The 12,448-nt window shown below is 48.0% G+C and overlaps 8 protein-coding genes across 8 annotated transcripts in view; 4 read left to right on the top strand and 4 right to left on the bottom strand.

Moving 5' to 3' along the window:
• Window positions 1–874: 874 nt before the first annotated feature.
• On the bottom strand, window positions 875–1,904 carry MCYG_04949 (conserved hypothetical protein; the record flags this gene model as incomplete). Its single annotated transcript, XM_002847166.1, has 1 exon — window positions 875–1,904. One exon carries the CDS (start codon window positions 1,892–1,894, stop codon window positions 875–877), a length of 1,020 nt encoding a protein of 339 aa, XP_002847212.1.
• A 1,382-nt stretch (window positions 1,905–3,286) lies between these two features.
• Window positions 3,287–4,282, top strand: MCYG_04948 (conserved hypothetical protein; the record flags this gene model as incomplete). Its single annotated transcript, XM_002847165.1, has 1 exon — window positions 3,287–4,282. The coding sequence occupies one exon, from the start codon at window positions 3,287–3,289 to the stop codon at window positions 4,280–4,282; it is 996 nt and encodes a 331-aa protein (XP_002847211.1).
• A 620-nt stretch (window positions 4,283–4,902) lies between these two features.
• MCYG_04947 (conserved hypothetical protein) lies at window positions 4,903–5,606 on the top strand (the record flags this gene model as incomplete). The annotated part of the gene is made up of 3 exons (XM_002847164.1): window positions 4,903–4,915; window positions 4,998–5,303; window positions 5,371–5,606. The coding sequence occupies 3 exons, from the start codon at window positions 4,903–4,905 to the stop codon at window positions 5,604–5,606; spliced, it is 555 nt and encodes a 184-aa protein (XP_002847210.1).
• Window positions 5,607–5,928: 322 nt separating this feature from the next.
• On the bottom strand, window positions 5,929–6,980 carry MCYG_04946 (conserved hypothetical protein; the record flags this gene model as incomplete). Its single annotated transcript, XM_002847163.1, has 3 exons — window positions 5,929–6,255; window positions 6,313–6,889; window positions 6,955–6,980. 3 exons carry the CDS (start codon window positions 6,978–6,980, stop codon window positions 5,929–5,931), a joined length of 930 nt encoding a protein of 309 aa, XP_002847209.1.
• Window positions 6,981–7,491: 511 nt separating this feature from the next.
• On the top strand, window positions 7,492–8,208 carry MCYG_04945 (conserved hypothetical protein; the record flags this gene model as incomplete). Its single annotated transcript, XM_002847162.1, has 3 exons — window positions 7,492–7,536; window positions 7,609–7,754; window positions 7,809–8,208. The coding sequence occupies 3 exons, from the start codon at window positions 7,492–7,494 to the stop codon at window positions 8,206–8,208; spliced, it is 591 nt and encodes a 196-aa protein (XP_002847208.1).
• Window positions 8,209–9,017: 809 nt separating this feature from the next.
• On the top strand, window positions 9,018–9,632 carry MCYG_04944 (conserved hypothetical protein; the record flags this gene model as incomplete). Its single annotated transcript, XM_002847161.1, has 2 exons — window positions 9,018–9,298; window positions 9,380–9,632. The coding sequence occupies 2 exons, from the start codon at window positions 9,018–9,020 to the stop codon at window positions 9,630–9,632; spliced, it is 534 nt and encodes a 177-aa protein (XP_002847207.1).
• Window positions 9,633–10,079: 447 nt separating this feature from the next.
• Window positions 10,080–11,177, bottom strand: MCYG_04943 (ubiquitin-conjugating enzyme h; the record flags this gene model as incomplete). The annotated part of the gene is made up of 6 exons (XM_002847160.1): window positions 10,080–10,216; window positions 10,288–10,469; window positions 10,526–10,640; window positions 10,698–10,781; window positions 10,999–11,033; window positions 11,146–11,177. 6 exons carry the CDS (start codon window positions 11,175–11,177, stop codon window positions 10,080–10,082), a joined length of 585 nt encoding a protein of 194 aa, XP_002847206.1.
• Window positions 11,178–12,023: 846 nt separating this feature from the next.
• The window catches only part of MCYG_04942 (conserved hypothetical protein), a gene marked incomplete at both ends in the record, with an annotated part of 1,538 nt that continues 1,113 nt past the window's right edge, over window positions 12,024–12,448 (bottom strand). The window contains one exon of the mRNA XM_002847159.1: window positions 12,024–12,420. Coding sequence (XP_002847205.1) covers window positions 12,024–12,420 — 397 coding nt within the window. The remainder of the gene's footprint in view (window positions 12,421–12,448) is intronic.

Genomic DNA, 12,448 nt, shown 5'->3' with positions numbered 1-12,448 from the left:
CTTGTTTGTTACTGTGATGAAACACACGGAGGGGGCTTAGTAACTGCATGGATATGTAGCAAGATAAAAAAGCAGTTTAGATGGTAAAAGGCGCTGGATGAGTGCAAAGCCGTAGATATAAACTGGTGAAAATAGTGTATCTTCATGTCTAACAGTCTCTTCACCCGTAACCATGAGCCTCCGACAGCTTCGACTATTCGACTCGAACCGTTCTAATCTCTACAGCCAACACGATTCCCTTGTCCCGCGTTAACTGTCTGGGTCAGCTAGTTCTGAAATACCTCACGGTTCTCATAATATCGTATCACGGTCTTGCGTCAGGATGCGTTCCTATATAGATGGTTCCCTACATGTCGATGAGCCAACAGCCTAGATACACGAGCTGTTGAGATACTTACAGCTGCACCCATCGTTAGCGATAATGATGAGATTCCATCTCCAATTCCGCGAGCTATTCCCACCCTATCCTCCAATATTGGGATGGCACGAGAATATGGTACCCGCTCTAAAGCTCGGAACCTGGAGGGCCCTTGTCAAAGATGACGATACGATGATGACTATGGAGGACGAGTGAAACTAATATTAGAAATGTGTGGTGAATGTGATAAATAGAATCATGATAGTTGATGCCCGTGTAATTAATCAGGGTAAGACACGTAAGGTGAAGTAGAGACCTACTGTGAGCCTCTCATGAGCTAAGGGAATAAATGGGTTAATAATTGATTGTTCATTTCATCCTAACATTAAACAAATGAAAATTCTTTTTCTAGTTTCTTTTTGCAATGAAACAAAACAAATACATTCTAAACAAAAGAAAAAGAGAAGAATGATGTGAAGGGAGAGATTATTGATTAACCGCTGGTGATCAACACGCCTATGCGGTAAGTCGGCGAGACTTCAAGTATTCGTAGTCTGGCATGGCATCAGTCACCCACTTGTGCATCTTAGCTCCGTCGATTTCACCGAACTCAGCCTTCCACTTGGTGGCTTCGGCTTCGATATCGATGTTAGCAGCAAGTTTGTCCTTCATGATACCATTTGAAGCATTAAGTGAGGACAGCATGCGCTTGGCCATGGGGTTGTATTTCTTTGAGTCCTCCTCGCTGACGGGGTTCCAGGTGAACTTGAGGTGGTTACGGTCCAGCCCGATAATGTCGGCCAGCTTGAGGACCACGGTTTCATCAGCTATGACATCGTCGGCATCGATAACGATGGGCCAGGGCTGAGTGGTGGAAGACGATCCAACCTGGTTGAGCTTCTCGCTGTACCAGTCATACATGGACCGGATGTTGTGGAAGCTCATGTAGATGGGTAGATCAGGCTTTCCGGCTTCAAGTGAGCCGGTGGTACCAATCTCTTCCTTTTGCATCTTTCTGAAGTCATCCATGCATCGGTAGAAGGATGGGAACATGAGAGCTGGGTGGCGGATGAGGAAGACAGGCTTCCAGGTAAGGAGGAATTCATCAGAGAAGATGGTGTGGTTTCCTGGAGAACGGACAACCTCGGACCCCTGGGCAACGTCGAGGGTGAGTGGTGCCTCCTTAACATCGTCGGTCTTGAACATGAATTTTGTTTGATGGCTGGGCCCAATGATGACATTGGCATGCTCCTTGACAACCGAGATTCTGCCTTCTTCCTTCGACTTGTCAACATCTTTCATCATTTCTTCGTATCCCTTCTGGTACATTGCTTGAACCTTGGTCCTTTCTTCCTCGGTCCACTCGTCGACATGTTTGGCTCGGAGACCCATATCGCCAAGGGCAATGAGAGTATCTAGGAAATAATAGCCAGCGTGTGGACGAGCCTTGACATTTGGCTGGTCTTCCAAGCCCAGAATCTGGACGAGGAGGTTAGAGGCAGAGCGGGGGTGGGTAAGAAGGTAGATGCGCTCCATTGTTGGATATCAATTTAGTGTTGTGTTCAAAAAAGGATGCGTAGGGAATTGAACGATGTTATAGGTATTTAGATATGAATATAGGTATCGATAGAAAGTGAAATATGGAGACGAGGGAGGCGAGAAGTGCCCAGATTTTATAACTTAGCTACCCAAGCTGCAAGCGATCCTTTGGGTCAAAATCACCCCGCCGATATATCCATATCAGATCATCCGCTAAGTGTCGACAAGGCGGTACGAACATCTAGAATGGAGCCCGGGGCTAGGGTCTCTTGTCTCCGTGCATCCGACGCATTCCGGCTATTTTAAAGGGTGTCGGTCAAATCTCCCTCCGTTTGACGCCGCGTATTCATTTCTCCTTGTGTACAAGGAGCGTTTGCTGAAGTTATTGACCGGAATGATTGAATCTTGCCAGTCTACCTTCTCCCCAGCGGACACATCGTAAGCAGCTCGATGGTATACGAAGTACCTCTGGACGCACATTCAAGCCCGTACATGGCGAACAAGCCAGCCACACGAGGAGACTTGCACTCAAAGCGGGACAAGGTATGGAGTCTATGGCGTTTATACTCCGCGACTTGATGGATAGGTGTAAAAATAATACCTTGAGTGTCTAGAACATGATTAGCGAACATTATCAAATCCAGGCTAACCGATAACGTCCATCACGCCTCTGATCAGCTGAAAGATTTACTATCATATCACCAACTTCCCTCATGTACATAAAAAGTCCAGAAAAAGAAAAAGGCGAGAAGGGCGTCGGCTGTCGGTTAAACTCTACTTCCGTCCGTCGGCGTTTTAAACCCGGAACCCACTTTTATCAGCCAATTAAATCAAGTCAAACATTAACCTTAACTAAGTTGCCCAATAATATCAAAGTAGGTTAGATAAGCTTAAGATTGGGCGACAAGCTAGTCTTGGCAAAAAGGCTCAAGCGGCAGATAGTCACATGATATGTAAAAGTGACCTCAAGGTGTCGGAGTGTTTCATGCGATTAAACCAGAAAAAAGGATATATTTATATTTCTCGATGTTACAGCTCTCTCTGAGATTCAGTTGTGGTGGGGCTTTACTTATCACTGTGAAGGGCATGGCCCTAAACATATCTATCTGAACTTGACGTGGGCCCAACAACAACATGATACAGAATAATAGTAAGTATTCAGGGCCGCAAAAAGGCCGTGAAAATGGGTCTTTTAAAAGCCACAATCTAGGAAGATTCCGGTGGTTAATATTACTCTTCTTCCGCCTGTTTGAAACATGACAGGTACTAGGTCCCTCTTTCCTTGACCTGGCGACCCTGTAGTATTACGGACACCACAAACTGCTAAGTGTCGGAGGTGGTAGATTTACCGTCAAAAGCAAGGGTAAATGAAGAGTGAGCTGTATCATCATGGAGCTGGTGACCATTCCGTTCAGCAAAGTGCATGCTGCTATGCAAGAGGCGAAGGACGCTTGGAGGGAAACGGACGAGTTCAATACCCGTGGCCACTCCCACGAAGACATTAACGCACTGATTCCAGAGACGTTGGACCTAAAGCATGTCAAGCCCAGCCTGTTTCCTACCTTGTACCAGCACTGGGCGCCTCTGATAATGTCTACACAGGGGGTTCAGGAATGGCATATTTTCGAGTTACCCCGCTATCTGGCCTTTGAGATGACGGAGGCGTTCAAGATCTGGTGTACGAGGATGTCGGTAGGGGATGCTGCCATCAGCGACCTAACCGATGAGTTCCCGAAGCAGTCTACAGCTGGAGTTGAGACGGATAGGGTATTTCGTTCTGGCCAGCAATGGTTCCTTCGCCTGGATAGTTGCAGCACCAAGGATGGCGCGAACGGAACCGACCCCATTACAAGTCTACGTGATCTTGTTGTACAGCTTTGTACTTCCATGAGGGGAAGACGGGCGATCTTGGACACCCTTCAAGCCTGTCAAGAGAAGCCACAACTCTTCCTTGTTCCTTATAACAAGCTTATGGATCCATCACGCGAGTTCCGGGTGTTTTGTCCTCCACCTAAGGGCGATATTGCTGCCATATCACAGTATCGATGGACTAGCCCGTTAGTGGTCTGCAGCCTAGAAAATGCAACCAAAGTGGCCGAGCAGGTGTACCGTGATTCGTTGGAGATACATGGCAGGATTATCAGGACTGCAAGCCAACTACCTGATGAGTTGGTGCTGGAGACAATGAAGCGAGAAGGGTTCACCTTTGACGTCATGAGCATGTCTGAGGAGCAGACCCAGCTTGTCGAAATCAACCCCTTTGGTGCGATGAGCGGCTGCGGCAGCTGTTTGTTCCATTGGTTAAAAGACGCCAGCACTCTTTATGGCCTGTCAGGCAAAGTCCAGGTTAAGATGGCCTTATCTGACAGCATACTGGAGAAGTAAGCAGCCGTCAATCATCCAAATTGCAGGCCATCCCAATATTTGGCCCTTCATCCGTGGATTAAGCATATATTATATTCTCCACATATTCTCCGTTCCTCAAGTGTTTGACAAATGAAGGAAAATGGAGTCTAATCGCCAAGCTTAAGTTAATTAAAGTTGTTCCTCCGGTTAATCGAGAGGAAGAGTCTACTGCCATAGCACTAGTAATAAGAAAGTCCTTTATGGGGAGGGGAACAATAGAAGAACAATGTTGTACTATGTACTCTGTAGTTATACAAGAATAAAAGAAAAGAAATAAAAAAGAGCTTGGAGGAATCACGTGGCACGGTGTTTGTTATGGTCCGTGCTCGGCGTTTCACCTTATTTTGCCGCGTATTTATTTTTCTCCTTTCGAGGGTTTGAAGAAGCGAACGAGCGAGAAGTTGGGGAACAACTTCAAGCGCCAACTTCTTCACCTCGAAGCCTAAGACAAGACGTTCTTCACACTCCGCCAGCCCTCGCAGACCTGTTTCGCCTTGGTAATAGCATCTCTCTGCTCTCCAAAGGATACATACCTTCGGCCTTTTCGCTCTCGGTTCTAGATCCAGTGAACCCCTTAAATCTAACCAAGCTCGCTCAAGATGCCAGGTGTTCGTAAGTACCTCCAGCACATCGTATGGAGCAAGACGAAGCCTCTCATGAGCCTGTGCAAGGACAATAATTGACTCCATCACAGCCCCAGATGCGCTAGACCAGCTGAAGAGAGGCTTTAAGAACTTCCTTGGCCGTCTCAAGAACAAGAAGCAGCAGCAGCAGCAGACCTCGGAGACTGCTCCTACTACGACTGCCCCTGAGGACAAGAAGACAGAGACACCAGCGCCGCCTGCTCCAGGTGCAGCTCCGGTTCCAGCTCCAACTGACGGAACTGCTGCTCAGCAGACTCCCACGCCAGAGGTCACCAAGGCCCCCGAGCCCACAGCCCCTGAGACGAAGCCAGAGCCAAAGCCAGAGGGCACCCAGGAGCCATCTACAGCTGAAGATGGTATATAACTAGCTAATCTTTGCGCAGATGTAAGAATATGGTTTAATGATGGCTAACACTTGAACAGCAAGCAAGGACAAGGTCGCCCCTGAACCACCGGTCACTACAGACGGCGAGAAGAAGGCGGTAGAGGCTCCTGCTGCACCAGACGCTACCACCACTGCCCCGGCCCCAACTCCGGCTCCGGCTTCAGCTCCAGAAGCCGGAGAGCCCGCCCCAGAGACCAAGCCAGCCGAAACCCCAGAGGTCGCTAAACCGGCTGAAACCGCTGCTCCTACCACCGAAGCTGCTGCTGCCAAATAAAGGTTGGACTACCCTTGGTTGGCATTAACACGTTTATTTCCCCGAATATAGCCTAGTCGTCCAGGTGTATGGATATGACTTCGCTTCAAACGCCATGAAAGGAGGTTATGGAGGCTTTGATATCGGCCAAAGTGACAGGTCATATTTTACTTACTTTTGGGATACCCCTGTGATTGTTTTATATTCTCTTTTTTATCCCTTTTTTAATATGATTTTTTAGTACAGTTGATATATCAGCGACGTGTGACTGTCCGGCCTGTCTTGATTTATATAGTTAATATATCATATCCATAGCGATTTCATTTATATTTTACCAATACCATTATGACTTATCCTTGGTAGCAGCAACATCGGCGACGCCTTCACCTTCACCCGCGGCCGCCCGGGCTGCAGCCTTTTTGTCTCTCTCCTTTTGCCTCCTCTTTACCTTTCGCTCTCTGTTCTTTCGATTTCTTTTTTCTCTCTCGGCCTCTTCAGCTGCCTTTTTACTGACGACACGTTTTCGCAAAGCTATCCGCCTCTTCTTGCCTGGCTTCTTCTTCTTCCCGGACAAAGAAGCTTCAGGCTTTGAGGCTGATACCGTGCTTGAAGCTGATTTCACCTTTGGCGCGGGTATATGCACTACCCGCCATGGGAGGTGGCAGCCAGGCTGCATAGAATTAGCAAATGTATACACCGCAACACCTGGTTGAGAAAATATACGTACCCAAGCCGCCGAAGCAGCGCGTGCAAGAACGGTATCGCCATCCACCGCCGCATCCCTGAAAGTCTCCTTTATCATCTCCAATCGTTTGCTCGTATCCCGGTCCCTACTTCCACTCTGCCACGAGCCATCTCCCACTGCTCGCATGACCATCGCTGGGTTGGAGAAGTAGTAGTCCCATCCTCGAAAGGGAACAGTAAAGCCACCATCACCAGCTGGACGGGCCGATGGCGACGGAGACCGTAGCCTGATCTTTAATTTCTGAACTCCACTAAAGTTGCTTCCATTGTGTCCCTTGGGCCTCGTCTGCAATTCATCGATGCCTTTCGTTGACCAATCCTCCCTAGCAGGCGCAGAGCTGAAGAGCCGGAACTCAAACTCTTGCTCCTCATCCTCTTCGTTCTCTTTGGTATTCTTTGTCTGATGCTCCTGTCCTGCCGAAGCGGCTGTCGGCTTGGTATCGAATGTTTCAAATGACGAAAAGGCCCTCTCCAACGCTGTCGCGGCGTATGTAGCTGCCGTGCTCTCTGGCGACGAGGCCCTGGACGACTCTGGGGACTTCAATTCATCGCGACAAACCCTAGAAATAGCGTGTTAGCGACTGTTCTGTCGTATAGATATGCAGTGCGACAGGGTCATAACTACCGTTTGGCACTTGGTAACTCGAACATCCTCCTGTTTCCTTGATTTGGGGGATACGAGGCCTTCACCCGCAGGCTCACCAGCAGATAGCCTGGCTAGTAGTTGTGTTTTCGTATTTTCCGTGCAAGATTGTTAGTTGTTTAACTGTTGAACCTGCAGGATATTTAATCGCAGCCATAAAAAAACCGGAAGCATTGCCTGATTGGTCAGCAAACACTGCCAGCTCACTTTTTGCTGCAAACAAGAAAGAAGAAAAAACAAAGTGCAAAGAGAAGAAGAACAAGAAGAAGCAAAAAGTCATGGAGATTCAGCATTAAATAAAATAATATAATACAAACTACAAGCGGGCTTCTCTCTTGCTGCCAGATGCTTGTGTTTCTTGACCACTCAATGGGCTTCTCCTCAGGCCCGTTGCCCGGCTGTTGCTGCTCTTGATTCCCTCCTCGCATCGAAGTCTTTAACTACCTTAAAGTCGCATCCAATCGCTCTTTACCATCTTATATTAATATACTTACGAAGGCCGCCGTCATACATATATCGATGGGCGTCTGTTTGTCGTGCCTGCGGGGCCAGGAGAGGACTGAGGTATGTCGCTGGCTGGTTCCTGTCGGTGGCTGGCACATAGAACTGACAAGCTGTCGCATTGTTATTACACAGTCCGAGTCCTCGCGTTTGCTAGATGAAGATATATACCAGGCCGGGTTCAACTATGGGACAGTCCAAGGGCCTCCTCCGGGTCCAGAACTGGAGACGCTGAAGCGTGAGAGGGAGGCTCTCGAAGCTATCTGCCAGCGAGCGTCCGAGTAAGTCGGCTGCCCACCTTGATATTAATAAGTACTAACAGTATTATTACCTAGCTCCGTCGTCGATATCTGGGCTATCCAGTCTCAGCCCTTTGTACCCTCTGCTCAGAGCAGTGCCCAGGCATCTCGGATCCCAAGTTCAGAGGCAACCATCACCCAAGCCACTTTCAGAGCAGATACATACAACTCAACGCAGTCTCCTCCAAGGGCCTCGCACAGATCGCAGTCTTCTCGCCAGTCGTCCTCTCCCACGCCCGGCGAATTCGCGGGGATGAGATATGTGTCTTGCCGCAACCCTGACTATCCGAATAATGTCAACTTATCGGCCGTACCCAAGCACTGGGGAGAAGTTGTGATGAGCACGAGGAAAGGGAAGAAGACCCGGCCTGCCTTGAACCTCGACAACGACAAGAAAGACGAGATCGACGTCTTTGGGGTGTTGAAGGTGAAGTAGATCAACCTTTGGTCCCAGATTATAACCATACGAATAAGAACACCGCCTGGCCACGCCACTAGACTTTCCTATCAGCCTTCATGACGACAACATACGACTTTCCATTCATACACACACCGTCAGCTCAATTTTCTAGATATCCTTATCATGCCATGCACCTTGGCCTTTTCTTTCTAGTTGATAATTATCTTGTTTCCATTCGTTTTTGTTTTCCTACACAGATATCCCCCTTTTACCTCTAGAGATTTTTGCATTCAAAATACACCCGGATGGCAAGCTGGGATATCTACCTCCAACCCCCACAACCCTAACCCTCTCACCAGAATCTGACTCTGAAAACAATTTCAAATTCCAACTCTATTGCTTTCCCCATTTTGCATCCCTTCGTTCTTGGGCGTTGAAAAAGAATGCTCAGCAGAGTGATGGGCGCCGTTACTCTCGCGGATGCCCAAGTATGTATGATAGATTAGCATCCTTTCGTCCGAGATAAAAAAATAGTAAATGTTCCAATGAAGTAGCCGCAACAGATAGACAGAGCATAGCCCTAAAACTAGTATCAACGACCACGTTAGCCTACTAGATAGTGACGACAGTGGCACTCTGATCGACGCCCAGGCTATACACCCGATAGCTAGTTAGCTGCTCTGGCTAACTCTTTAGCTGATAGTTATATCGTTTGGGTTTCTACCTGAAAGATGCACCTGATAGCCTTTCAGCCGGGCTGCTCTGACCCTGTAGGCTACATCATCTCAATTTCATATATAACTATACTATTATATCCTTACCTGTGACCAGCCATTGTTGATAAGATGAAGCTCTCCGTCCTATCGATACTTGCCCTGCCACTCCTGGCCCTCGCCGAGATACCACCGCCAAAAGCCCCAGTGACACTAAACATCACTGCTCTCACGGCAGAGAAGGGCCAGTCGACACTGGAATGCTGGTCCCTCGAGCGTACCTTTGATGTTTCTGACGAGCCAGGCACAAAGGGAGCAGCGATTCTCCCTCTAGACGGACTCATGGGAGATGCAAAGTACAGTGTCCTACCACCGAAGTTCGATGGCGGGTTGCATAATGCGCCCACTGTTCAGTAAGTAGTTGTTTTCTCCTTGGTTCTAGTTATATACTTGAAATTAGGGGCGTAGGGTTGGTTAAACTATTGGCTGAATAGGTGGGTTGTCTTCGTCTCTGGCCTGGCGCATATCACTCTTCCTAACAGGACGGAAGAAGCGTGGGTACGGGGAGGAGTGAACGGAGCTATCATAGCAGCTGATACGGCGGATGTTAGTGAAAAGGGCCATTCCACTGTATACCCAAGCAATGTGCAGACGGTTTCCTGGCAGATTCCTCTCCGGGATGGGGTTCTTCCGAAGCATCGTGTGCTGCATCGGGGAGCGTGCAAGCAGGATGAAGGGTGGAATTGACCAAGAGATTCATGAGTGGCAATTTATGTTGAACGAGATGTATATACTTGGAACAGCAGAAATATAGCATAGCCGAATGATTCTAATATATGTAGTAAACTAGTTTGAATAGTAGTAAGAAAGTAACCTGAGAAGAAATAATGTATATTTGAAAGGTAAGGAGAAGAGAAAGGATCAAGAAGTAGAGAGGTAAACTCACAATCTCGCTTTCATCTGACCCTGTAGAAAGAAAAAAAGAGAAGAAAACAACAGGAGAGAGGAATCCGAGCACCATAGACGCAATGCTCCCCCGCGAAGATATTTAAGAGGCGATAGACCCCATTGAGAGTCGATGTGATACCGCTAGAACGCCGAGTTATACTTAAGAGATAGATCCAAAAAGATAAGAGAAAGAACAGGACAATATACGCCGGGTGAGAGTGCAAAGCCCAAGCAAGACAGGTGAAATTAGACATCGTCCATCTCGCCAGCTGGCTCCTCGCCGCCAGACTCGTAGCTACCCACGGAGCTCATTTCACCATCATCTTCTGTGTCTTCTCCAGCATCATCGGCAGCATCTTTGCTTGCATATTTGGCAACATACTCTTAAAGTATCCGTTATTAGCCTGAGAGTAGGAATACATAGCTAGGTAATACCCGAAGTGGTTAAACTTACCTCTAACTTTGGCTTCGTACTTTTTGGGATCACGCAAGAGAACTGCCGCCGCATCACCATTTAGCGGGTCCGACGGATTAGGATAGCGAAGGAGTTGTGGGAGGAAGACTTCGAATATGTTGATCATATCGTACATGGGAGACCAGGTTTGGTTGATGACATCGAGACAAACAGATCCAGACCTAGTATGCGTTAGCTATAGGGGAAGACAAAGCACAGTGCAGCGTGACAACCATACAGTTCATCAATGTTCGGGTGGTAAATCCGGTTCACGAAGCCGATGCTTGGGCTTTTATACGGGTATTGGTCAGGCAGTTCGACGTGTACCTTCCAGATTCCACCGGCGAATGGGGCTATCGTGCACGTCAGTTGCTGAATGATATCAGAGCTTCGAAATTGGATAAACTCACTCTCCTCCGGTCCTTTAAACCGTACGTAAAACTCTTGCCTAGAGGCAACTGATTGGTTAGTTATTGATATATTGATCAGCCGAACTATACAACGCAAAGGAAGAGGTTCACAGACACTGGATAGAGATAGAAACTTGTTAGTGGATGTTGTATTCTTTACTAGGGCCTAAGTAGACTCACTGTTATCGTTGACCAGAGTGACTTCATAATCACTCATCAACCTAAGCGGGTCATGTTAGTATCTCGGTGCTCGGAGTGTTTCACCAGGTTTTGTATCTAGCACTAGAAAGGCTCTATCCACTTCCAGGCTTGGGTTCTAACGGGGAGCCGTACATCCTATTCGCAGTCAGTAAATGAAGCATTAGAGACGCTTGTTAGTCAAAAAGGCAGCCTTACTTCATGACCTATAATTATCCACCAAACGAGATATTACCAAATTAGACTATACTCTTTCCCAGCACCAAGGGCAATCATTGACATCGTGGAGAACATACATCTGTCTCAATTCTTCGCTTTGGGCTGCTCATCTTGTTGGATGTAGGCGGTGAACGTGGCAAAACGTCTCAGCACCTCACTCGTAAGAAAGAGCTGCTTTCAGGGATGCTATAGCTGCGGCGGAAAGGAGAAACGAAAGAGTATGGCCGGAATGCCTGCTATGAGTCGATGATAGCTACGGGATCGTTCGGCGTGTTTCCAGTACAAAGCAGAAGGAGCCAGCGGGGTTGGCTCGAGAACCCGACGGCAGCTTAACGGTGAGCTCTGCTCCGAGCAGGCTAACAGGTGAGACGCGGCGTTGTTATCGGGTACGGTGGCAAGGTCAGCTTGAAGGTCGAGAAGCGTGCAAAAGGGCTGGTTGGAGAGAGAGACGACGCCGTGAGGGGGAGAAGAAGTTAGGGGGAAGAAGTTGAAAGTCTCTCTGGGAGGAGGTCGATATCCTTATCGATAAGGTGACGGTGGTCATGTGTCGTGTATTAGTCACCAGTCACATGATGTCACTTTTCGGCCATCATTTTTTTTTTTTTAGAGCTAAAAAGATCAAGAAAAGCGGCTTCTCCACGCCCAAGAATCGATAGTTTGCTTCCGCGACGTCATATTCACTACCTTGACTAGTTCTGTGGGGACGGGGAGATTCTGAGCCGAGCTTCCTGCTCAATCTTAATAATTCCGCAAGCAGCTTAAAAGAAGTCATGTTGGTGTTGTGTCAAAACCACATAGCTATATATACATAACAGTTGCCATATACATGTTTAACGCCTGATACCCTTTGCCCGCCTTTTTTCCATGGAAACGCCTTATAAGCAGATTGATTATTAGTCTGTACGTCTCCTACACCTTTTCTGCCCAGCTCTCTCGATGTGTGTTTGTATTTGGATCGAGTATTGTCGAGGACTGGTCGATGCGTGTTGATTTGGCGATGCCATTCATCATCGGGATGTAATTTGACGACGGGTTGACGGTGGAATATATCCTCGTCAGTGGCCCTGGTCTTCCCCCATGGCTCATTGCGCACTTGTCTGACCAGTCGTGGTGCATTTTCAAGTTTGACATGGAGTCGAATTTGTTTCCATCCGCCGACGAGCTGTCGGTTTTCATCCCTGTTCTACAAGACAGCGGCCGTGGCCGACGGCTTGGATACAGCTCGCTCTTTTGCACGAAAGTCATGGAAAACGCATACAAGGCTGGTGCACAGCTGACGCAAACAGTGCCGAATATTTCCGCGAACCTGGTGTGCGGGTTAGTGCCGCTGATGT

The sequence above is a fragment of the Microsporum canis genome, genomic scaffold (genome assembly GCF_000151145.1).
Source record: "Microsporum canis CBS 113480 supercont1.4 genomic scaffold, whole genome shotgun sequence".
Taxonomy (NCBI): domain Eukaryota; kingdom Fungi; phylum Ascomycota; class Eurotiomycetes; order Onygenales; family Arthrodermataceae; genus Microsporum; species Microsporum canis.
This window is presented reverse-complemented; position numbering and strand designations above follow the sequence as displayed.